At 29.1% G+C, this 25,334-nt stretch overlaps 1 protein-coding gene across 2 annotated transcripts; it reads right to left on the bottom strand.

Annotated features, from left to right (window-relative positions):
• Positions 1-1,004: 1,004 nt before the first annotated feature.
• On the bottom strand, positions 1,005-23,110 carry LOC123302733 (zinc finger protein rotund-like). 2 transcript variants are annotated; one of them, XM_044885803.1, is made up of 4 exons: positions 22,172-23,110; positions 6,524-6,759; positions 5,574-5,696; positions 1,005-3,510 (listed from the first exon to the last, which is right to left on the bottom strand). In XM_044885803.1, the coding sequence occupies exons 1-4, from the start codon at positions 22,976-22,978 to the stop codon at positions 2,292-2,294; spliced, it is 2,385 nt and encodes a 794-aa protein (XP_044741738.1). In that variant the 5' UTR covers positions 22,979-23,110; the 3' UTR covers positions 1,005-2,291. The 2 variants fall into 2 exon arrangements, with proteins under 2 accessions (XP_044741738.1, XP_044741739.1); XM_044885804.1 differs by lacking the exon at positions 5,574-5,696 and having other exon boundaries at positions 1,007-3,510.
• Between the last annotated feature and the right edge of the window lie 2,224 nt (positions 23,111-25,334).

Consider the following 25,334-nt stretch of genomic DNA (forward strand, 5'->3'; position numbering starts at 1 on the left):
CACCCTGTATTACAAAATACCGTGTGTTTCACGAAGAATGGTGTAAATATTTAAGAATATTAAAAAATTTGGGTTAAAAGATTTATATGAACTAATTAACTCCGTTTTGGATCAAATTTTTGGCAATCGATCTCAAACTTTTACAGGTACTTTTACCCAAGAAAAACGGCTTAGCGAACAATTCGTGTCTATGAGCCTTCGAATACTGTAAGCATTGGCGGATTTGATGATGATGGTGATAGCACCCCCTAGGCGCAAGACACCCTTTTTGACGACCTTCCTCTTATTGTACAAATAACCTAAACTCTTTAAATTTCGGAGCCCCTTAAATGTTGTCCCCTTACGGCCAGGTCTCACGGGCTTAAGCCTAAATCCTCCCCTGACTGAAGGACTTCTTGAAACACTTAACAATCTAGAGTAACAATCGAATTGTTCTTCTTCAAACAACGAAATACTACAGACTCTCAAAATGTGTACTCCACTTTCTGTTACACACTGTAAAAAAATTTTTTGAGTATTTTTTTAATAATAATAATTAATTATATTGAGCATTTTTTTTTTAATTAACAAAACAAATTTTAGTCTAGGAGCTGGCATACATTTTTTATGTAAAAATCGTAACCGTGCGCTGGTTAGTTTTTCCAATGTTGATGTTTTTAGCTATCACAACAGACTCTGTCTGTTCGAACGGTTAATATTTTACATAAAAATTGAAGTCAGCAGCTTGAACTATTTAAAATTAACTAAATTATAAAAAAAAATTCCTAAAATCTGGTATCTACAATCTTATTTTTTTTCATTTTTTTTTTACTAAATAATATTAATATTACTCTTCGCAACACATACAACACCCCCACTCTTTTAATTTTTATTTACATTTCTGTTCACAACTTACAAACTATATTGTTTTTTTTTTTCTTCTTTTGAATAGGTTTAACTGTACATGTAAAATATAATATATTGAGACCAAAAAAATAAAAAATAAAAATTGATTAAAAATTACACTAATATTACTTTTTACAAAAAAATTCTTTTAAATTCAAAATTGAAACAAATCAATCAAAGAGCAGTTTTACTGTATTTTGTGTATTCTAAGAGTTTCTTATTTTCAATTCATTTGTTTCAATTTGTTTTAAAAATACACATTTTGGGTAGGGAAATACAGTTTCGAGACAAGTGTGAAATCAATCGTTTCTGAACTGTTTTCGACAACATTTAAAAATTTGGAAATCTTTTTTTTTGTTTTTTTGGGTAGCCCTTCGACTCTATTAACAAATTCGAAATGATTTCCATATATAGAAATTTATTTGAACATTTATTAAAATAGTACGGTTTAGCAGGAATAAAAGATTTTGGGGAGGAGGATCAAGGAGAAAGGGGGGGTAGTAAAATTTATTTATAATGATGTAAAAATTTACTACGGACTTTAGATAAGGGTTCTGTAGCGTGTATCTCATTTTTAAAATATTCTAGATGGATATTTCTTCAATGAAGCGTTTGTTTTTTTGGGGAAAAATGACCCAAGTCTTTCGGTTCGGAAATTAGAAATCTCTTCGAAATCGAACCCACAAAAAGGTAGATTTCGTGGTCATCGATGAGGAATCGAGAACTTTTTTCGTTCCGGCTTTGCACTCCCATCAAATTAGGTGAAATTTACTTAAATTTTTCGAGGAAGCAATGACCTATGTCAAGTTTTACCTTTTTACCTTAAAAATTTTCATATGCGGAGAAACAAAGGGTGATTTCGGCGTAAATTAACGATTAGGGAATAATCAAAATATACAGATTGGTAGGAAATTTTATGCTTACCAACTTTTATCAGGAGTATTTTTTCCCTAAAATGCAAAGTTTTTCAGAAAAACTAAAAAAAACCAAAAACATGGAAAATTGAACATGAAGATTTTTCAGAAAAGCTTATATATACAAATCGATCGAAAATTTTATGCTCGATAACTTTGGGTAGATCTATTTTTTCTCTAAAATGCATACTTTTCGAGTAAACTACAAAAACTTGTGGAAAAAAGGTGGCAAAACGTTGATTTTTTCGAAACCATCCATTTTTTTTCTGATTATGTGAAAATTTTCATTCTACAGGGAATAAGGTAAAACTTGATGGAAGTATTTCTAGAAACTAAAAATTTCGTAACTTGTACGATGTTTCCCGAAGTTTCGCTGAACAGATATTCAACTAAATAGTTTAAAAATGGCACAAGCAATACATTTTGGGGAACTCAAGTTTCATGAATGTGTTTTACATTCCCTTATCTGTTGTCTCAGCAAATTTTGGATAATTATTTATCTTTTAATCCTAATATATGTTCTGTGGATCCTATTGAAGATGGTTGATGAGCATAATTTCGTATTTGATGAAGGGAAATCAATTGATTTGGGAATGCATTTGAGTTGCCAGCACTTTTATTTAAATTTAAATTGAGTTCTTTATTTTGAAAACTTAGCGCATCGTACAAATAGGGTCGTCCCATTGGATGATTCAAATTAATATGGTTGATACCCGAAATGGGTGTAAATGCTGAATTAGCGACACTCCGTGATATCGAGATTTCGTATCCCGATTTATTTGTATCATATGTCGATGTGTTTGTTCCATTTGGTCCTCCAGGATTACCTCCGCCGACATTTGAATCATTTGGCGGGGAATTGACTCGACAATGTCGATTACTTACAACTAAATCTTCTCCAATATTATCGTGGTTGTTGTTGTTATGTTGGCTTCCCGGATTCGAGCTATTACGATCCGGATGTGTTTTGTTTAGATTATTTGTTGTGTCGAACGCTGTTCGACCTGCGTTCGCACCATTATTCTCTGGTATGTTCTCATTATTCGCAGTGTCTGTGTTTTGTCGTGTTTGACTTCCTCCAAATGCTTGATTAGCATCGGTTTGATTTTGTTGACGAGCTGATGTGGCGTTATTTCCACCATAATTTGTGTTACGATGCTCTAAATGTAAATTTTGTACATTTGAATTAGAGGATCGATCTAGAAGGCCCAAATTTGTGCCACTATTTCGTTCGAGCAGTAACGCAGCTGCATTTGATGTGAGCGCAGCGGAATTGTGATGGTTATGATATTCGAGACGTTCCAAGTCTAAACTAGACATTGTATCGGGGGATAATTTCGACCAATACGGTGATTCTAGAGAAGCAACACCAGCCGCACTCACTGCAGCTAATAGATTCCTATTGAGACCAGTTAAAGGACCTCCCGCCCCAGTGATTGGAGGTCGTTTATCGACACGTTCACTGTGCTTTTGCATATGTTTCTGTAAATATGTTTCTTGGGTATAACTTTTGCCACAATATTGGCAAATATGTGTTTTCAAATGTTTGCTCTCTTTATGTTTGGGAATGTGCTCAAGCAAACTTGGCTCGTCGCTAAAACATTTGTAGCATGAATTACATTTGTACGGCTTGTCGGTTTGATGGCAACGTGAATGCGATTGCAAGTTGCTTAGCTGTGAAAATGCTTTTTGACATCCGGGGTGACGACATCTGTAACAGAATGAAATCCATAATTAATTCACTAACATGGGATGGTTGGCAAGTGAGACGTGTCGACTTGGCAAGGCAAAGGATGGAAGTTTTTAAGGATTTTTAAGGTTTTTATAATTTTTCTTCGAACAATCTTCTTTTTAATCTTCTTAAATCTTCTTTCTTCGAGACTTCAAAACCTTCTATCTTCATTCTTCATAGTTTTTCTTCAATTTTCACTTGATTTTTGATTTTCTTATAAATTTTATTACGTAATAAAATTGTAATTAAAATAATATGAAAATGTTGATACTAAATTGAGAAATAAAAATAATTTAACTGGAAAATTTCTATTAGCAAGATGGAGAAAAACATGCATGCGTGAATTTAAGAAAATTACTTGAAAATATTTCAACAATTTTTTTATATTTAAAATGCAAAATTCTGAATGTTTGAATGTAGTAGACATATCCGGCATTTCAGTTGATCGCCATCTTGAAGTGAAGAAAAACAGATAATTTGTTAACAAAATTTTCCTTGTATGAAAATATGAAATTTGTTAAAAAAAATATTTTTTTTTTTTGTCTATTTTTGTTTTTAAATTTTTAAGTTTAAGAAAAGGATGCAATTTTTAAAAGGAATTTTTTTCATATGAAGTTTCAATGTTGCGACATCCTGAAAAATAATTCTTAGAATTTATTGCCAAAATCGCCTCACTGAAATTCTTAACAATCCTTATATAACAATTTTTAAAAAGTTTAATATTTTTCCAATTTTTATAAAATTTGCATGCCTTTTTTAGTTAGTGCATTAATGGATGTAATCTAAACCATGGACGTAACTTATATATACCCAATTTTTTTTTTTTTTTGACAATAACCTCGGTTTAAACAAATAAATTTCAGTGACTAGAACTCGAATGGCCTAATTGGTAGGGCGCTTAACATGAATCCAAGAAGTCCGGGTTCGAGTCCTGTTCGAGTGTATTTTTTTCAATTCTCTGCACGATTTATCACGATAAACAGAATCCCTTTATCATTTTACAAATTTTAGATGATTAGACTATTCTTTATTCATCATCAATTTTTGGGGTAACGGAACGGGATTTCCTTTTGAAAGGAAACACTTAAATCAGGAATAGTTTTTCCAAAAAACTTGTAACTTAACTTTTATTCATAGTCCAAACTACTCAGTTTTGGATAGCATAAAATATTGGAAAAATGTGGATACGAAGAAAATTAACCACTCAATTGAGATTTTAAGTCGGGGAATAATTAAATCACGAAGAATTTTTCCGAAAAACTTCCAAATAATTCAGTTTTGGAGAGCTTGAAATGTTTGAAAAATGTAAGCCACGAGGAAACTTAAGCACTCAAACGAAATTTACGATCGTCGAATAGTTCAATCGTGAAGAATTTTTCCAAAAAAACTTTAACTTGACTTTTATTCATAGTCCAATCTCCTAAGGTTTGAATACCTTGTTGGGAAAAGTTGGGTACGAAGCAAATATTTCAATTGAGATTCTCGGCTATTCTTGTTAATTCAAATTATAAAATTATAGCGTTTACAAGGTGTCTAAAAAGTAAGAGCACTTTCAATCACTTTGGAGTATAAATTATATCACGAAAATTTATTTTCCAAATGACTTAATAACATTTCACGAGGGATTTGCTGAATTTCGAAAATGTTTATCAAAAAATTGTTCTAAGAATTCGCAACGGGTATTCATCTTGTAGCTAGCCATGATTTTTCACGAATTATGAAAATTTTAATTATTAAAAAAAAAGTTTTACAACATAAAAAGTAATTAAATTTAGTTTGCTTTTCTCAAATTTTTAAGGTAAAATTTAAAATATATAATTTCTAAATTATTAGAAATATTTTAGAAACTTTTGGAAAATTTAAAAACGCAGGGATTTCACGAAAAATGTATCAAACAGTTAAAATTAAAAATTCTTGGTTAATTTTATCGAAAAAAACATTTTTTCTTGTCTGATTTACATCCAAAAAAAATAATGATCTAAAAATATTCTTTTTTTTTTGAGCTCTAAATATAAAATAAATAATCCAAAAATGAATCTTACTTGTAAGGCTTTTCCCCCGTATGCGTCCGCGTATGTTGTTGTAAATGACTCAATTGAGTGAATTTTCTTTGGCAAATTTCACATCGATACGGTTTTGCACCCAAATGTTTTCGAGTAAGTTGGCTAAGGTATGAAAAAATTAAAAAGTAGTTTAGATTCTTAATTTTCTCAGCTTTTTTTTATTATTTAGAATTTGCATACGAGGTTCTTTTAACCAAAAATAAAAAAATAGGGTATATTTTTCAAAAAAAATTTTATAAATCCCACTTTGAATAAATTGCGCCCATGGGATTACAAAAAAAAAAAAATAAAAAAAATAAAAACAAAAATTAAAAATATTTTTTTTTACAATTTTGCGATTTATGAGCACGATTTTAAGTAAAAATTTTTTATTTAAAATCGTACTAATGATTTCAGTTTTAAAAATTGTTATAAAAAAAAAAAAACAAACCAGTTTTAATAAATTTTTAGATCAATCAAGTTATCTCTGAATTAATAAGTAAAATGCCAAATTTCATGATAAATATATCAATTTTTTGATAATACTTATAACCTTGTTGCCCTGAAATAGAGTGATGTCGAGCCATTGAAATTTCACAATAGAAAATCGTTTAAAAAAAATATTTTTTAATTTACATCCTCAATTTTTAAAAATTATTCGAATTTCGAACTCGACTCGTAAATATGCAAAATTCAATAGTCAATAAATTTCGACATAATTAATTATAAATAAATAAAAAAAAATTTCAGTAATAAAAAATTAATGGTTGTTAAACCGGTCATCATTTTCTGGTTTTAAATTTAATTTTGGCCATGACGATATTTATTGACATTTTCAAAAAATTAAATGCATTTTTCCTTTCCAAAAAAAAAAATATGATCTAAAAATGATTTTTTTTTTCTTTGAACTCTAAATATAAAAATAAATAATCCAAAAAAACGAAGCTTACTTGTAAGGTTTGTCCCCCGTGTGCGTTCGAATATGTTGTTGTAAATGACTCAATTGAGTGAATTTTCTTTGGCAAATTTCACATCGATACGGTTTTATACCCAAATGTATTCGAGTATGCTGGCTAAGGTATGAACTGTTCGCAAATGCTTTACAACATTGTGAACATTTGTATGGTTTCGCTTCTCGCATGTGCATTTGTGTATGTAATTGTAAATCGGCTTTGCTTCCAAATACCTGCAAAAAAAGGAACAAATATTAGTATTTTTAATAACAGGTTATGGGCCCAGAAATTCTCTGGTCTTTAATATTTAATCGTTTTGATTTAATACTATTTCGTAAATATTTCACTAAATTATATATAATTATGGAAAATTTTTTACTGACTTTTATTTCACCTTGCCAATAGTATTTCTCGACAAATTTTCTTTTTCGAACTTATTTTCCAAAGTTAAATATCAAGAATATAGAGGTATACTTTCCATTCAAGCATTTGGGTATGGGTATGGGTATGGAAGTTAGCGAGCCATGCTCGAGTATCGGGCCTCGAAGCAATGGTTCAGACCACCTAGCCAAACAGACCCTTGTACTCTATCCCCGCTACGCTTTTCAATGGCTATTATAACCAACTGATGTACTGAAATCCAGGATCTGCCTAGCGCTGAGTTTCCTAATTTTTTCATTTACTTCTCAATATTTGAGTTTTATCATAACAGGTTATGGGCCCAGTAATTCTTTCAGAAAAAAGACACCTAGACTTTATGTACCCATTCTTTTGGTACTCTAAGAAATATTTTTAAGGGGGTTTAACGATGTACATGCACCCATATAAGTTTAATTCGATAGTATCTTATTTCCCATCGATTCCTGACTTAACTTTGTTATGATTACCCAGATTTTTTACTGATTTAATGCATTCCACAGTTTTGGGAGTTTATTTGAGGTGATTTAAGCACTTTTGAATGCAACTTGATCTGATAGATGTAATATACAGATATTGCAAGTAAATTTTGGTAGAAGCAATACGCATAAAGAAAAATAAAAGCGCGCGACAATTCACTAAATATTGTTTAAACATAATACAGTTGTTATGTAAACATAACGATAATATAGTGTGCTAGAATGAGATAAATATAATAATAAAATAAATAATTGAAGTGAGACAGGGTGATATATGTTAGATTTTATTTTATAATATTATGAGGCGACTAAAAACCCAGAGGCGTTCTTTTAAAAAATTATGATTTAAAGGTTAAGAATAGTGACGTGAATTTTGACCATGATTAAAATTGAGCGGCAATCAAAATATAACTACACTATACAAAATTTTAGTATATTATAAAAGGTGTTTCATTAAGATTAATACTTTTTGATACTTTTGAATAAAATAACAATAATTTAACTTATCATAGTTAAATTGTGCTTTATTTTGGCAGGTTAAACTATTGAAGTTTTGTTATGACTTGACTTAAACGTTTAATTTTGACTCTCAGATGTTCAATTGGTTTCACAAATTAACCCAATTTTTCCTTTACAGAAGTTGCAAAAAAACTTCTGATCTGAAGTCGATTGAGCTGAAATTTTGCATACACGTGTTTAGTTTGGATGACAATCCATGGTTAGTTAAGTGATGTCATTCTAAATCCAATATGGAGAAGCATCCAACCATGGTGGACTAGTTATTTTTTTGCACCCCCTGAGAAGAAGAATACAAAATCATTTTTATGCTAAGAATGATCTGATTTTCCCATCGCTTCCACCAAATCACTGTCTTACTCGTATGTTAGTTACAGAAGTCTGAGTGGCTTCTCTAAGCCACGTTTGCCTATGCATGTTTTAATGATTGACATTTTCTCAATACCTTGATTATGTTGAGTTTCAAATTTAAAAAAAAGTATCATTCTTACTGAAAGACCGTATATATAAATAAAAATGCAAGAATATTTTTTTTAAGGTGTGTCCGCCAAATTGTTAAAAATTTTGTGTGGGGTTTCTTTTAGTAAATCAAATCTTTCTAAAAGTAAAACTCTGTTAAGTCACGGCCAAGGACACATCATATACTGAACAAAAATTTTGTGTTTCCGTAAATAAAATGAGAATAAAAATTTTTTAATTAGATTTTTTTTAACAGTGTACGTGTTTTTTTTTTTTTTTGTTATAATTAGGGAAGTTAAGTAAGTGTTTTTAAAACTGACTTAAAGTATAATTAAATGTAACTTAGAGTGTCCTTGAAAGATATATACCACTCGATATATGTGTTTGAAGTAAAAATTTTTAATTGTTATGGACCGATTTTAAAGGTTATTATAATTTTAATTTTTCAGGAAATCAAATTTTTATACCATAGAACAGGAGCTGGAGATAATTTAGTTTGAACCACATTTCTTGTCAATGGATTCTTAATCAGTAAATCTCATAGATTGATTTTCCCGAAGTTGTCAGAAGCCTTATTGAAAGCCAACAGAAATAGTTAAACGCCAATTTTTTGAACCAAGTAGTACCCTAAAATTTTACGTAAAAACGACCTCTTGTGTTTTTTTCGTCAAATTAACCGTTTTCGAGATATTAACAGTCTATCAATAACTCGAAAACTTTAAAATAGCCGACGAATAAAAACGACGTTTGCCTGTTTTTGTGGAGGGTGGGGAGGGTACAAGCAATAATGATTTTCTAAGCCTGTATCAATAGACAGAATATGGATCTTACTTTTAGCAAACTGAATTACCTCCAGCGGCTGCATTACTAAACTTAAGACTGAGTAGTGTGTTGATTACAATCGTACTTAAACACATAAGCTAAATACTTTTTTGACTAATTAATAAAATTTCGTGTGTGTTTGAATGTTGCTAAGAGAATATTAATTAGGTACCAAACAAATTTTTAATCACCTAATTTTTTTCCTACTACCGTGTTTTGTGTACTTTTTTATTTCCCTTTTTTTTCTTTTTTTCTGTTGTTGTAAATATTGCAATTTTTTTTTTGTCTTGTAACTGACCTGCGTATTTTATACGTAATATGACATTGTACATAGACCCCGATCTACCCGATTCAATTGTTTAGAAATATAATAAAATTTCGATAAAAGTTCAAGGAAAATAGTATATAAAGTTTCAGCTATTGAATTTTAAATTTGAAAAGGCTTTTCTATTTTCATCGAGAAGTCAGCGACGCCATACAGAAAAAATACAATTTGAGACTAGAAACTTCGATAATCCTCGCAAGCTTTTCTTGAGTGGGAGCCATGGTGGTTCCCAGTTTGGCCAACTTGTCTGCTCTCTCATTACCGTTCCAACCAGAGTGTCCGGGGATCCAGGTAATATTGACTTTATTCTGCCTCGCCAGGTTGTTTAGACTGTTTCTAGTCTCCTTGACGAGGCGCGATGACACTGTACAATTTGATAGCGCTTTGAGTGCTGCTTGACTGTCTGTGCAGATACTAATCACATCATCCTTCAAATTGGCCAATTGGAGGTGGTCAGCACATCTCATAATGGCTACCAGCTCTGCCTGGAATGCAGTATAGTAGAATTCCTTACTGAAAGTAAATTTTACCCCAACAATGGAACGTTTTGGGGCAAGGTTTACGAGATATCACCTGAAATATTAACCGAAAAGACGACGTTTGTCAGAACGGCAAACCAAGTCATTTCAAGAGCCCTTAGTTGAATCAGCAAACAAACACTGTATTTTCTTTAGACATAACTTGGCGTGTACGGGGAGTTTAACTTAAATCGATTACAAAGAAATGATTTCTTCGGAATATCACAGTTATAAGAGAAGTAATTACTATGTCTACGCGAGGAACGCCGCAGGCAAAAGTTAATTAAATGAATATAATTTTTTTCTTTATAATTTGGTTAGTTAAGATTATTCAGATGTCTTACTTAATTAGCCAAAATTTCCGATACCTTGTGTCCAAAAGATCTCCAAAACAATAGTCATTTTCGTCTTGAATTTAGTTTTTAAATTAAATATATTTTAGCTTTCAATAAAAAAATGTCTGAGAGGAAAATTAAAGAAAATTGATTTGAAAAATAGTTACATTTTTTTTAAGTTATGAAGGGTTAGATATAGAAACTAATATAAAATGTTTCTAACAAAAATCTACCGGCCTCTGGTTTCCGTTTCCTAATTAACTCGAATCATGAAAATCAAGTGAAGGAGAAAAAAACTATCCACATGAAGAAAATTAAATTCTTCATGAAAATTGATGTAGTTTTGTCTAGACGGAAATAGAGGATTTAACAATTTTCATTCAATTTTCACAGGTTTAGTAATGAATATTGCATATATCGAATTTCGAGGTGGATTTAAGAAAAACGGTGATGTAAGAAAAACACGAGCGGATCTTACAAGATAAAATTGACATAGAAAAATTTTAATTATGTCGGGCATTTGACCTCAAAATTTCAAATTAAATAACCAAAAGAGTTAATTCTACTAGAACTCATGGGATCCGCCTGTTCTTTGAGGAAATGAATTACTCTCTTGCTGATCACTTAAATCCGCCTGAGTTGAAATTGAGTTAATTGTTGAACTACCATGTATAGACAGTGTTGATTGCGCAATTGTTTGTTTTTTACGTCATGTAAGTAAAGAAAGATAGTCACTCTTAGATAGTCACACGACTGTGTTGCTACGACTATAAAACGTTTGTGTCCTGACGCAAAAACAGTGATGTTTAGGAAAAAATCTTTCAAACAAAAGTTGTTTATTTTTTTATAAGGTACATTTTTTACACTTAAACTTTTGTTCTATCTTTAACAGTTTACAAGATGGGTCCTACGAACGAAGGACCTCCGAAGGACCTACTTAACCTATATTACTCATTTACGAACTCAATTTCACTTTTTACGTACTGAGCATGCTATAAATTTCCGCTCGATATCTCTTTTCGTTTTTGAGTTATCGTGTCGGATGGACAGACAACCGGAAATGGAGTAATTCGATGAATTTGTACCAGAAACCTGTACCAGAAATTTTGTTGGTAGCATCAATATTTTTAAGTTTTACAAACTTGCTACTAAACTTAGTATACCTTGATATATATATATATATATATATATATATATATACAGGGTATAAAAGATACAGAATATTTAAGCAATTATCTATTTTAATTGGTAACAATTCTATTTTTTTTATAAATAATATTTCGAAATGATTGTTACATAACCGATAAATAATCAATTATGTAACACAATTATTAGAAAATTGATTGAACAATAATAAAAATAATAAAAAAAATAAATAATTGTAAGCAATTCAGTTGACTTGCGGTCTTTATATTTAATAATAACACTTAGAAAATATGAATAATTGAAATGACGACCTTAACACAGAAAATTTGAAATTCGTGACCGATGTATTTGTTAGTAAGTCTAAGCTGTACACATATATTTTTATTGGGTACCCAGAATAAGCACTCAAGCGGAAATTCAAAATCTTTTATGCAGTGTAAGTGAAGTCGTGTGTAGCAATAAAATTGAATATAGGTACATTCAAACAATACTATCAATAACTACAATCAAAATCGATTATAGCGACATCGCTTATTATAATCTTTTGACAAACATACTAAACTTAAGGTAGATTTTCATTTTTCTAGGGTCAAAATTAGTCTAGATAATGATTTTTATCAAAATCGTAAAAAAAAAAAATTGCATTCGATTTTTTCAAATTTTCCAAAGGTACCCTTAAAAACATTGTAAAAAATCGAGATAAATTTTTAGTTTCCGCTATTGATAAAAATCATTTTCTAGACTTAATTTATCCAAGAAAAATGAAAATCGAGTTTAAAAATTGTCCAAAAGCATAGTTTTTAAGATATGGCCTGTAAATAAAGAAAAAAATACATTTTATTCCGAAAATGAAAATTCGTTCTAATAGCTAATCAAAACTGAAGCTCTGATTAAAATTTAAAATGAATTGTTATCAAAATCACAAAGATTTTTATACTTTATCGTGTATGCCTTAAAAATCGCTTTTAGAAATCATTAAAAAAAACTAATTGTAGAAGTCTTCAATATCATAATAAATGAATTTGACTGTACCTTCAGTTATTTTATTAATAATAATAAAAACCACTAGTCACATAAATGAACTGATTTTTAATTGTAAAAACGTACTTTTAAGCATATTAATAATTGTTATTTCTTAACACCTTGTAAGTTCCTTTATTCGTACGATTTTTAATCATTGTTGACAATTAATATCACACAAAAAAAATTACTATTATCTAGTAATACTCATATCACCTCTATATACAAATGAAGATCATTCAAAATGAAAACTGAACAAACTTCAGTGATAAGTGAATAGTTTTCTCGGCTATTGATTTATCTAAAATTAAATTTTATGTTCTGAAAAAAAAAATTCTTAATATCAACCGATATGAAGTTGTTTCAACATCATAGCATGATCAAATGTGGCGAATGGGGCCACGAATGCGATACAACTACAGTAAGGGGTTGAGTGGTGAAGCTGACACAAACGCATGAGTTGTTTGTATGAAATTAAAAAGGTTTATACCTGCTAATAGGTTTATTTAAAAAAAATTAGATTTCTTCGAGTAGGATTCGAACCAGCGACATTACTATTAAGACCATTGCTCTACCAACTGCGGTATCAAAGGATGTTATAAAAGTACAAAAATATTATAAAAATGATCAATTAGTTTATTTCAAATTCTCTGTCTATTAGTAACAACAATCTTCATGTAGTTGCCTCAATCACATACGGACTAGTGTCTTAAGTCCACTGCTCTACCAACTGAGCTAAAGTACAAAAATATCCTATATATTATAAAAATGATCAATTAGTTTATTTCAAATTCTCGGTCTATTAGCAACAACAATCTTTGTGTGGTTGGCTCAATCACATATGGACTAAACATGATAGATATGTTTCCGTACTAACCTTATTCTATTTTTAAAGTAAACGCAAAGAAATTTTCTTTTAATTCATCGATTCGCTTTATTTACACGATTATTTATTCCAACTACAAGTACAATTTTATTTTCCATCAATAAAATGCATGACTTTAAACTAAAATCAATCTCTTTCATAGAAGTAATGATTTTGTTTATTTAACTTCAATGATTTTGTATCAATGAATTCATATTTTAAATTCAATCCTATTCAAATTTAGCTGTACTTGTTCCAATCATTTGGAAATTGTTTGAAAGTATTTTTATGGCCAACTTCGGGATGAGGTTGTCATTATTTTAATTTTTTTTCTTCAGTGTAACTGTGTATAGAGGTAATATTATTATTGATATTATATATAGACGTTAAAAAAAAATTTATAAATCACTTGTGTGTTGGTTTATTGCGGAAATGATTGAATATGTTAAGAATACCAGCGCTGGTTTGTTTGGTTCGCTTATGTGTTATTACTCGGTATACACTTATAGACAGCCAGTGTACACCCCGAGGGCTTTTTCAAAAAATCACGATGTGGCCTTGTGTTTGCTGCAAAGCAATGTTGCTTATAAAACTCGCATTATAACTATGTTTTTTTTTTTTTTTGTACAGACAAAAATTATTTTTGACAATGAAATTATTATAAAAAAAATTCTAAAATTTTTATTAATAACTATCGATTTGAACAGATACGTTTTTTTAGTCATATTTTCCCCGGGCAATCTAGACTTATGCCATACTTTATAACCCATTTAGCAGATTTTAGGGAAGGTCTTGATTTTCTTTCCGCTACAATTGGACTTCTATACAAAGCAAATCTCTGAGAATTCTCTGGAGAAAAAGAATTCCCAGCTTTTATCGAATTTTTAAAGCTTTATTCATCTCTATAAACCTATCCAAATGGAGCTACAGAGAGTCCATATGTAAAAGAAAGAAAGTACTTTTAGTTCGTTATACTTCTTTTTGTTCATTATAAAAATGATGAGATTGAATTGCTTATGTTGCGCGCGCACAGAGTGACACGAAAACTACATGTTGAAGTTAGTTACAATTTTTTAATACCATGAAGTTAGTCAATGAAATGTCACTCACAATAGAAAAAGATAGATTATTATATTTTTACGAAATATTATATTTTTCCCTCTCTGCATTCGCTCTAAATTGAACTAGAAAGAAGTTATTATCAAGGAAAAATAATTTTTTTGAAGATGTAATCTTTCCAATTCTTCTTTACTCCCCGCTTTTTATCCCGAAATATAATAAAATTTCAATTTTTTAAGGCTTTGCGCACCACTAGACTCAAAGTTAAAGACACAAAATTTGTATGTGCCTAAGTAAGTAATTCGATCGTCACATGATTAGTTATGAATAAAATTAATGCAATGAATAAAAATAATATTTGTATCACGTAAATGTATTAAAATGCTTTAAAAATATCGTAAAAGATAAAATTTATACATCAATTCGACTAGTTTTTGACGTTTAAACTTCAAAAATCAAAGTTTCTTTATGTTTTCTATTTGGAAAGCTTGATAAATTTTCTTCATGATGAAAACTTTTTTGAAGCTCAATCATCGATTAATTTTTGCACAATTAACATTATTTTAAGTTCTTCCTCATGTTAAAAATCACAATTTTAAAATGAAATAATAAGAAATATATAACAAGGAGTAAATATGATTTTAGTAATGGTGTTCTGCTGCTCACAAATGTTTTTTTTTTTTTTTTAATGTAACTGATAATGAATTTGCGTGTTTTTTTTTACCAGTTTGTTAAAGATTAAGGGTCAGAAGTTTAAGGCCACTCTGTAAATTTGAATACATAATACATATGTAATACATCTTGCTAAGATGATGCCATATTTTTTTAAATAATTTTTTTTAATCACCAACCAATTGATTTGTCTATATAATTTTTTTTTTAGGTAGTTAGCATTTAATATTCACATGACTTAGTAACCGAGTTAAGAGATTTTGTAACCATACTGTTTTTATTAATTATAGATTTATATCAAAATCGGTGATTATAACGATCGATAGTCGTTATAAACGATATGTACATTAAAGTGAAAGTATGTATATATGAAGGTATTAGTGATGTGACGAATATTCGGCTTAGCGAATGTTTTTGGCATTGAAACTTTTTATCAAGCAACTTGCATTTTACATTTTCGGTCTCATAAATTGTAAATTAAGGCAAAATTTCACCAATATGTGCTTTATCTACTCATATTTTTAGATCACTTTTAAATCATAGCTAAATTTGACTGTTGGATAAATGCAATTATAACAAACTAACCTCAAATCAAAACAAGCTGAAATTTTTAGATATCTATTAAAGTCGTTTTTAAGACTAATTTTGACCCAAGGAAAACAAAAATTCGATTAAAATTTTTGCTCAAGTTGTAGCTTTTAAGTTATACCCACAATATTAAAATTAAAGTCAATTCTTGGAAATTTTCAAACAAACTATAGCGAATATCATGAAAACTAAAGCTTTGGCTTATTTTTTTACACATTTTCCATTTTTCTTGGGTCAAAATTAGTCTAGGAAATGATTTTCATCATAATCGTAAACAAAAAAGTTCATTCGATTTTCTCGAATTTTCCAAAGAGTACCCCTTTAAAAAATTATAAAAATTTGAGATAAATTTTTACTTTCCGATTTTAATAAAAATCATTTTCTAGATTTATTTTGATCCAAGAAAAATGAAAATCGGCTTTAAAAATTCTCCAGAGGCGTAGTTTTTAAAATATAACCTGTAATTTATGTGAAAACGTGTATAAAATTTATTCCGAAAAATGAAAATTCGATTTAATGGCTGTATATTAAAATCTGAAGCTCTGATTGTCATTTTGTCTGGATTTTCGTTTTTCTTGGGTCAAAATTAGTCTAGAAAAGTGAAATTATATCAAACAAAAGTTGTTTATTTTTTTATAAGGAGCATTACATTTAAACTTTTGTTCTATCTCTAACGGTTTACAAGATGGATCTTACGGATGCACGACCCCATTGACCAATGTTGCTCATTTACAAACTTGACCTCACGTTTTAAGCACGCTATAAAAAGTTCAGTTTAATATCTCATTTCGTTTTTGGGACAGCCGGAAATGGAGTACTTAGGCGATTTTATGAACAACAATCTAATATTTTATGAACCAATTTTGTTCATAATATCAATTATTTTAAGCGTTACAAACTTGGGACTAAACTTAGTATACCTTGATATATTTCATATACATGGTATAAAAAACAACTTTTGTGAAGCCACTATGATTTATAATCTAAAACATGGCTTATTGATTAGTGTTAAGGAACTTTGTAATCATACTGTGTATGAGTGAGGTGATTATGTATTTGTAATAAATGATTTTCTATAAATATTTTGTCACATACTAGGTAAGTGTGATTATTGCAAAATTATTAATATTTAATATTTTTTTTTTATATTTGATAATATTAATAATTTTTGTGTTCACTGTGTGTGTTTAAAAGCCGCAATAATTCATTTTCAATTAAAATTGATTAATTATTATTTGAAAATTGACAAATGACGTCACTAAATAATAAATACATATACCTAATCGATATTTGATGTATATTTGTTTTTAACTAATACTATCAACGAAAGTGCATCACAAATCGAATTTTCTATACTAGAATAATACAGTGGCGGATTTAAGAAAAATATCGATTTTCTGGATAGATAAAAAAATTGAATTATGGAAAGAATATGGATAAAAATATTATTTTCTTAATCAGAACATGTCAGTAAATCAGTCAACAAGGCTCTTAAACCTCGATAACTCGAACCTCAAGCCAAAAAATTTTCGAGTTAATGACTTTTCGACTTAGAAAATTTAAATAGCAGTTACCAAGAATAAATAATATCTAGTAACAGAGAATTTAAATGTTAAACTTTCGACATAGAGAAGCGCGATTATATTTTACTACTTCTGACTTCCGGAGTCTGATTTTTTAAATTCGAGTATAAATATGTACTATCAATACCTCGCAGAAAAATAACATTTTGTTCGAGTTACAAGGTCTAAATAATTCCAGATACTGTATTTAAAGGTTTAGCGGAATTGAATGGCATTTTTGGCATGGACGAGATCCGCGTTATCGAGGTTCCACTGTATTGAGAATTTTTTTTTCATCTATAAAGATTTTAAATATATGCAATTTTTTTACACAAATATGTTAAAAGTTGTCTAAAATGTTCACCAAGGCTTTTACTGATATTTTGTGATTAAAATACTCTTTCAAAATAAAGAAACAAAGTTAGTTTTGCTAGAGAAGGCATTAGGATTCGTTTATTAGCGATGAATTACTCTTGTCTTTCACTTAAATCCGCCACTGAGACAGTTTGTAGAAGTTTTTTTAGAAATAGAAAAACATTTATAAAACTCATTTAATATTTACGAATTTATCTAAACTAATTTTATTAAAGCTAGTTCAACTAAATTATCACATTTATAAATAATTGAATCTGTTTAATAAATTTAAGCTCGATTTAATCTATAATTAAATTGAAAAGTAGAGCTTTTCGAATCGAGAGTCAATTGTTTCAATTCCTTGCATATGCTTGAATTTATCATCAAAAATGAAAAAATATATTTTTTAAATTTGCGCCCCACTACCGTTTTTATACATTCTTAAATAACTATGTGCTTTAAAAATGTGCTTTTCGTGTTTTTTCAAATGTTGGCCTCGAGAAAAAAACTCAAGTTTACATAATTATTTATTTTTATATCGGAAACATCCAATAATCAGAACACTTTACGGGTCGTTCCGGTTGAAAAAATGGACCGATTTTCATTTGGCGTTCTCAAGCTTAAAGTCAATTTTCATCTTTAAGCAATTCAGACAGTGGAGTAATTCAAATATTATATGATTTGTATGCTAAATTTTTATACCATGTATATATGAAATATACATAGTATATTAAGTATAGTCCAAGTTTGTAACGCTTAAAAATAATGATGCTAGGAAAAAAATTTTGTCATAGCTGTTCATAAAATCACCTAATTAGTCCATTTCCGGTTGTCCGTCCGTCCGTCTGTGGACACGATAACTCAAAAACGAAAAAAGATATCGAGCTGAAATTTTTACAGCGTACTAAGGACCATCTTGTAAACCGTTAGAGATAGAACAAAAGTTTAAATGTAAAAACTGTTCCTTATCAAAAATTAAACAACTTTTGTTTGAAACATTTTTTCGTAAACATCACTGTTTACCCGTGAGGGCGCCAATTAGGCGGAAATTTTATAATATGTACCATACTTGATTATTAGTTATGTATGTGTCACATGTTTGTATGTGTAATGTGATAAGGAAATCAAAACTGACTATGCATGGTATTTCAACAATTAACTCAGTCAATTGTTTGTTTTCACTTGTTTTTATTTAGATTCGATTTTAATAACAAAAAAAACTGAAATACGAGACGAAACTTATAATACCCGTCTATATACCAAAATCATTCAAGGTATATAAAATTGAATATTTAGTATGAGGTGTAAAAGATCAAGGTATAATAATATTGAATCCTAAAGTTGAAGTATTAGAACTCACAGAGATGACAATACTCAAAATAAAAAAAAATATACATCAATCATAGTATACTCTGTAAAAATAAAAACGCAACATTGTTAGTTTCGATAAAAATACAAAAAATTTCGTGGTGAATTTATTAAAAATAACGCAAGCACTGATATTCAACATTTTGTGTACAGGATATTTTAACAATTAACTTCCTTAATTTATTATTTCACTTATTTTTTTTTTTTACAAATCTTGAATTTTCGATTATCATAACAACAATTCTTATTTTAGAATAAATATAGATGGCGCGTCTCTGCCTCCAAAAATAACCCAGATGGTACATCTCAAATAGATTAAGAAGTACCTAGATGACCGAGCTTTACTCGGTGTTTTTTGAGTTAAAAAGGCACAAATATTTTAAATGTCTCCACAAAAATAACAATTTGAATATCCCGGGTAATGTACTTTATTTCGTCGCCAATAGATGTCAGGAAGAGTCATATTTTGCAGTCAATGTTTCAGTTTTTCCTTGAAAACACAGATAAAATGACATTTTCTATAAATGAATCCCAGCTAGATCGATTTTTCGCCTCAAAAACTCTCTGTTTACTAATTTTCATGATAATCGTTCTAGCTGTTTTCGATATATACAAGAATTGCTCGTTCAAATATACAAAAAAGTTACATGCCTGCAAAATTTTGTGTACTTTTAAAGAAAGAATTAGTGTCGCAGTTTTGATTGTTGTGGAGTGTATATAAAAAAAAATTCACAATATTACGTATATTAGGATATGAGAAAGTATAAAAATCAATGTTACATTAATAATGGTGTTTGAAATAAAATATATTTTTATAAGAATTATATAATTATTTCAGTTGTTCTTCCGTATTAGAAAAATTTGGTATGATTATTTGAAAACAAAAGTTGTATCTGCGCCAAGGTCATTTATGATTAGACTTATATATACATAAAATTTATACCACTACACATGTATACATATTATACATGAATTTTATATGTTCTGGGTACTGGGCATTCATGAATTATTTACCATTATGTATTTGTGATAGAGCGAATGCTGAATTTTGTACATTTTACTTAATTTTTTGAATTGTTTCTAGATTATATTTTTGAAACTAAACAATTTTTGTAACTTTAGCACGGAATTCATTTAATTTTTCATAATTCAAATATAAATATATATACAGGGTGGTCTGTTATTGATAGCAGAAAATTATACGAGTAAATTAAGCTTATCAAAACAAATGGAAAAGCTCTTTACAAAATTTCGATCTAAGGTCTAATTCGGGAGATATGGCTATTGGACAAATAGAAAGATTTATTAATTCACAGATCTATCAATTAGTGGGTGTCACTTAGATAATATAGAGGAGACTATCATAAAACAATAATTGATTATAAATTGATTTAATTGGGTAGCGAATGCTAAAAAAATATATAATCTATAAATAAAGAAAACAAAAAAATAATACATATTTATCTAATTATTTTACCAATTCTGAGACACTTAGATGTGGGAGGTATCAAATTATATATTAATATAGATACGAAGGGGGTCAAATTGTGTAATAAATACACATTTACTGGTATAATTTTCTGCTATCAATAACAGAAAACTTTGTATACTGATGAATAAGATCTTCAATAATTTTTCTATTAGGTTTGCCAAAAAATTTCTATTAAACCGTAGAATAAATCAATAATTTAATTTTACAATATAATTGTCTCGATTATTGTTCGCTTTGAAACTCGTCGTGCCAACAATGTAAGATCTTGGGCTTTTAAAATCAAGCAAAATAATTCTACCTACTACAAAAAAGGCCACAAATTTAGAAAAAAGTTAATGAAGGTCTTGAATTATCTCGTTTTTGATAATTTTCACTTGGAATAAATGAAAACAAACTTAAAAAATACTTTTTAATAGAAAGTAAAATAGAAAAGAAAAAAACCTAGTGTCTCCATCCATATAAAGAATGTAAGAGCAGGGTAGATTTAGGGTTGAAATTATTTTTATCTTATTTTCAATTTTGATGATGAATTTTTCTATAACTTCATGAATGTAGACGAAAAATAAGAATAAAATTTTTCGATATGTGCCTTGGTTTTCGAAATATCGAAAGCTGAATAAGTAAACAAAATTTTCAATTTTCGATATTTTAAAAATAACGTCAGATATCGAAACTTATTATTCATACTTTTCGTCGAGTTATCATCGAAATTGAAAATATATAGGTTTTAAATTTGTGCCCCCACTACCTTTCTCATAAATCAAGTGAAACAACTCGATTTACTACAAATAAAGGCTACAAATTAAGGAAAAATCAAAACGAAGGCCCTAAATTATCAAGTGACTTAAATTAAAAAATTTATAAATAAACAAAATGAAATAATTTCTTTTCTATCCAAAAAATAAAAAAGGAACTAAGGAAGGAATTGTTATCCTTTTAAAATGCAAGATCTTTCAATGGTCACAGCTGACATTGTCTACTTTGTAAATAATTACATAATGGTAAAAAATTTCCAATTGCCCAGTACAATATTTTTGGTTATTTTTCAAATATCTATATGATTATATTTATATTGCTATCTCTGTTTTATTCATAAACTTGTTCCTGTAGCCGTGATTCTTAAAAAAAAAAATAATAAATTATATTTTTTTTTCATAAAAAAAAAAGTATACACTTGTAAGAATAATGCACACAGACAAAAAATTCAATTTTTCGGTATTGAAATCGCAATTTTTCGGAGGTGAAAATTTTTATAAAACACATAGACAACATTTACAAAATACTGACCTCGGATTCCCAACTTTGTTGTTGTTGATTCGATCCCGAAGATCGTCTTCGACCACCACGTGACTATTCCAAATGCAAGCATTAATTAAGATAAAAGATTTCGTTAGTTAACCATATTAACACACAATCAAAAACTACAAGATACTAACTACAGTATGATTATAAAGTCCCTTAGCATATGCAAAACAATACACGTAATAAAAAATAATTTTATCTTAAGATTATAAAAAATTTTTTGTTATCAATTTTTTTGTTTAATGATAGCACGGTTTTATCATCAGGCGGAGGTGTTTAGTTTTTAAACAGGTGGTGTTTTGGACAAGTAAAAATATTTAAAAAAAAAAAAAAATTTTGTTAATACCTTCTCCCCATCGGATTTAAAATTGTTACCACCCTCAATTGAGATTGGTGTGCCAGGACTTGATGGCGAACTATTTGAGTAACTTCCTCCATCACCGGCGCACGATTTATTATTATTAATTGTATCATTATTATGTCTATTATTTTGTCGAAAATGTTCATCACTAGTATTATTTGCACTATGGTAATTGTTATAACGATTATCCGCCGAACTGGATGCAGCCGACGGTGGTGCTCCATTACCTGGAGCACATGGGAATTCATTTTTCACTGAATTAAAATCGTTTGTGTTCCGATTAAATTGATAATCGTTTGTTTCGTGTATACGTTGATTACGTTCTTGATAATCCTGGGCAACGTTAATCGATTCCGATTCATCGTTACCACGATGATGTATCGATGATCGTGCTCCAAAATCATTGTTGTAATTATTTAAATATCGTTGTTGTTCATGCTGTGCCGTTGAGTGGATTCGATGACGATCGTCCGATGATTCTAACTCAGGTGAAATCCTTGCATTCGGATCTAACAACCTATGATGATCCATCGACGATAATCGATCATTTGGTGATATTCGATCTAATATTCGATGATTATTTACATTTGGTGATTGACCTCCTCGTCCATCGGTAATATTCTGTTGTTGAGCCGCTAACGTTACATTCAATGTAGCTCGATCGGTTAACGATCGTAAAGTATCGATCGATCGATGAATATGATTTGTATATTCTGTTGAATTTTGGATATCCGATATATTTGGTAACAATGGCGTTTGAAAATCAGGTATTCGATAGTCAATTCGTTCCATTTTCGATTCAATAATTTTGTCACAAATTTCCCAAAAAAATTTTTTTTTAATTTTAATTCACTAACCCACTTTTCACCAAAGTCATATCAAAATATTTTTTATCAATTGCATATGAGAAAAAAAAATTTCACTCAAAAAAAAAAATGCCAAAAAAAAAATATAAATATAAAAAAAAAAAAAAAAAAAATCGTAACTCAATCGAGACAAAAAAAAAAATTGTCCATGAACCTGCTCTGGCAGCAGCAAAAACAAGACTAAAAACTAGACAACATCTAAATTCAATCTTAAAAAATAACATAAAACATAGGGAGGGGGGACGCATAAATATTACTGAGGCAGGATAAAACATTTAAAAAAAAAAAAAGGATCTTCATAGATCAAAAAATAGTCAAAAGGGGCTAACTAGTTTAAGAAGGACCGTGAAATATTCTCCAAGCGAATACTGTCCTTATGGGTCTGTCTCACACATAAATGCTAAGATGACATAACTTTTTACATACATTCAACAAAGATAACACTATACGAATACTAATAAGTGCGAGAGAGAAATAAGTAAGACTTACTACTCTCACTGAGTGTATCTAATCTTTATATTGTTGACGTAATGTATTGAAGTAAGACAGAGCTATATGTATTAAAGTGAATAACATGTGTTGTCTGTGATTAGGACTGATTCAAACGATACACGTGTATATTTGTAGGTTAGACAAAGATAACCGTATATCTATTAAGGGATGAAAAAAAAAACTTCGAATTTAAGAGAGAACGCTTTATGAACAAAAAAAATTCTATACTTTTTGTGTTTTTTTATATCATCTCACTTGTTTATTTTCTAATCAAAAGTGTTTCTCCATAATACAACTCCACAGCCAAACATCAAACACATGTGTGTATGTGAAACAGAACTATGTTGCGTCTCGTTCATGCAACAGAGACAGCGTACATAGTCAGAGAAGTATTGAGGGGATCCGAATTGAGGAAAAGACCTTGGTCCTTAAATGATGCTGTATGTTATGTATATTCAATATTATTCACTAGTTTTTTTTTAAAGATTAACAAAAAAAAAATCGACGCGTAATAAACATACGAAATTTGTTGATATCATTTTTTTTTTCTGGTTTCGAAACAAAGGATCCTTTCACTTTTTTTTAGGATTCTTTAATATCCCTTGAATTAATTTATTTCACTTTTCATATTAAAAAAGATCTCTGACCTCCGAAAACTCTTTTTTTTTAATTTTTTTTACTTAAAATCCTTTGTTTAAAAGAGGTCCTTTCACTTTTTTTTTTTTAATATCCTTTGAATTAATTTATTTCACTTTTTTTATATAAAATTTAAATTTTATAAATCGTGTTTTTGAATTTATTTCCTGTGGAAAGTCTTTGTTTCAAGAGGTCCTTATTATTTCGAAAAAGGACATCAATGAAAATCTGATTAAAGATTTTATAAAAATTTTTTTCAATTATTTTAAGAAGATACTTAAAATTTTTTTATTTCCTTCTTTGATTCCTGATTTTAGAACTTTTCAAAGGTCCTTCCACACGAGAAGAGATATCAAGTTGAAAAGAGATATCAATTCGGACCCATCTTGTAAACCATTAGAGATAGATCAAAATTTTAAATACAAAAAATGTTTGTTAGAAAAATATTAACAACTTTTGTTTGAAACATTTTTTCGATAAGATTACTGTCTACCCGTGATGGCGCAAATTAGGACAAAACTTTGGTGTTCATTTTATCTAAAATTATAAAAGATTGGGATTTGAAAATTTTCAGGTAGCTTCATTTAGTGGTCTTGTGAAAGATTTTCGAAAAACACTTTCGAAAATGGTGTCCGAAACACTGCCATAATTGTGTTGGTATTTTAAACTTTTCTATTTAATAAAAAATAATGCAAACACTTTAATTCAACACTTTTTAGACAAGGTATTTCAACAATTAACTCAGTCAATTGTTTGTTTTCACTTGTTTAAAATATAACTTTGTGACTTTCATGAAAAATTGGGAAATCCAAATCAAAATTTGAAAGTATTTCGAGATCAAAAAAAATCGCAAACCTGTCCAATTTAACCTTCCAATTGAATCCGGATTGAATATCAAATTCTGAATATTTTAAACAAATTTTTGACAGGGCATTATTGTAAAAAATTATCCTTAATAATTTGAATTACAAAAAAAATCGTTTATGATCTTCTGACCCACAAAAAGCCTTAGAAATCCTGTTATTAAGAAAATCCGTATGATCTTCTGACCCAGAAATTATGGTTTATAAATTCCCGTGTTGAAAAAAAAATCGTTTGTGACCTTTCAGCCCACAAATATCGTAGATATGTATTTTAATTTGGTTTACTTTAGA

This window comes from Chrysoperla carnea, chromosome X (assembly GCF_905475395.1).
Source record: "Chrysoperla carnea chromosome X, inChrCarn1.1, whole genome shotgun sequence".
NCBI lineage: Eukaryota > Metazoa > Arthropoda > Insecta > Neuroptera > Chrysopidae > Chrysoperla > Chrysoperla carnea.

Bases quoted from the DNA above. Each gene is read 5' to 3' on its own strand.
- LOC123302733 (XM_044885803.1), bottom strand. From the start codon at position 22,978: ATGGAACGAATTGACTATCGAATACCTGATTTTCAAACGCCATTGTTA. The intron at 5,697-6,523 runs GTAAGCTTCGTT...TTCATACCTTAG, and splicing joins ACGGGGGACAAACCTTACAA to CCAACTTACTCGAAAACATT. The intron at 3,511-5,573 runs GTAAGATTCATT...ATTCTGTTACAG, and splicing joins ACGGGGGAAAAGCCTTACAA to ATGTCGTCACCCCGGATGTC.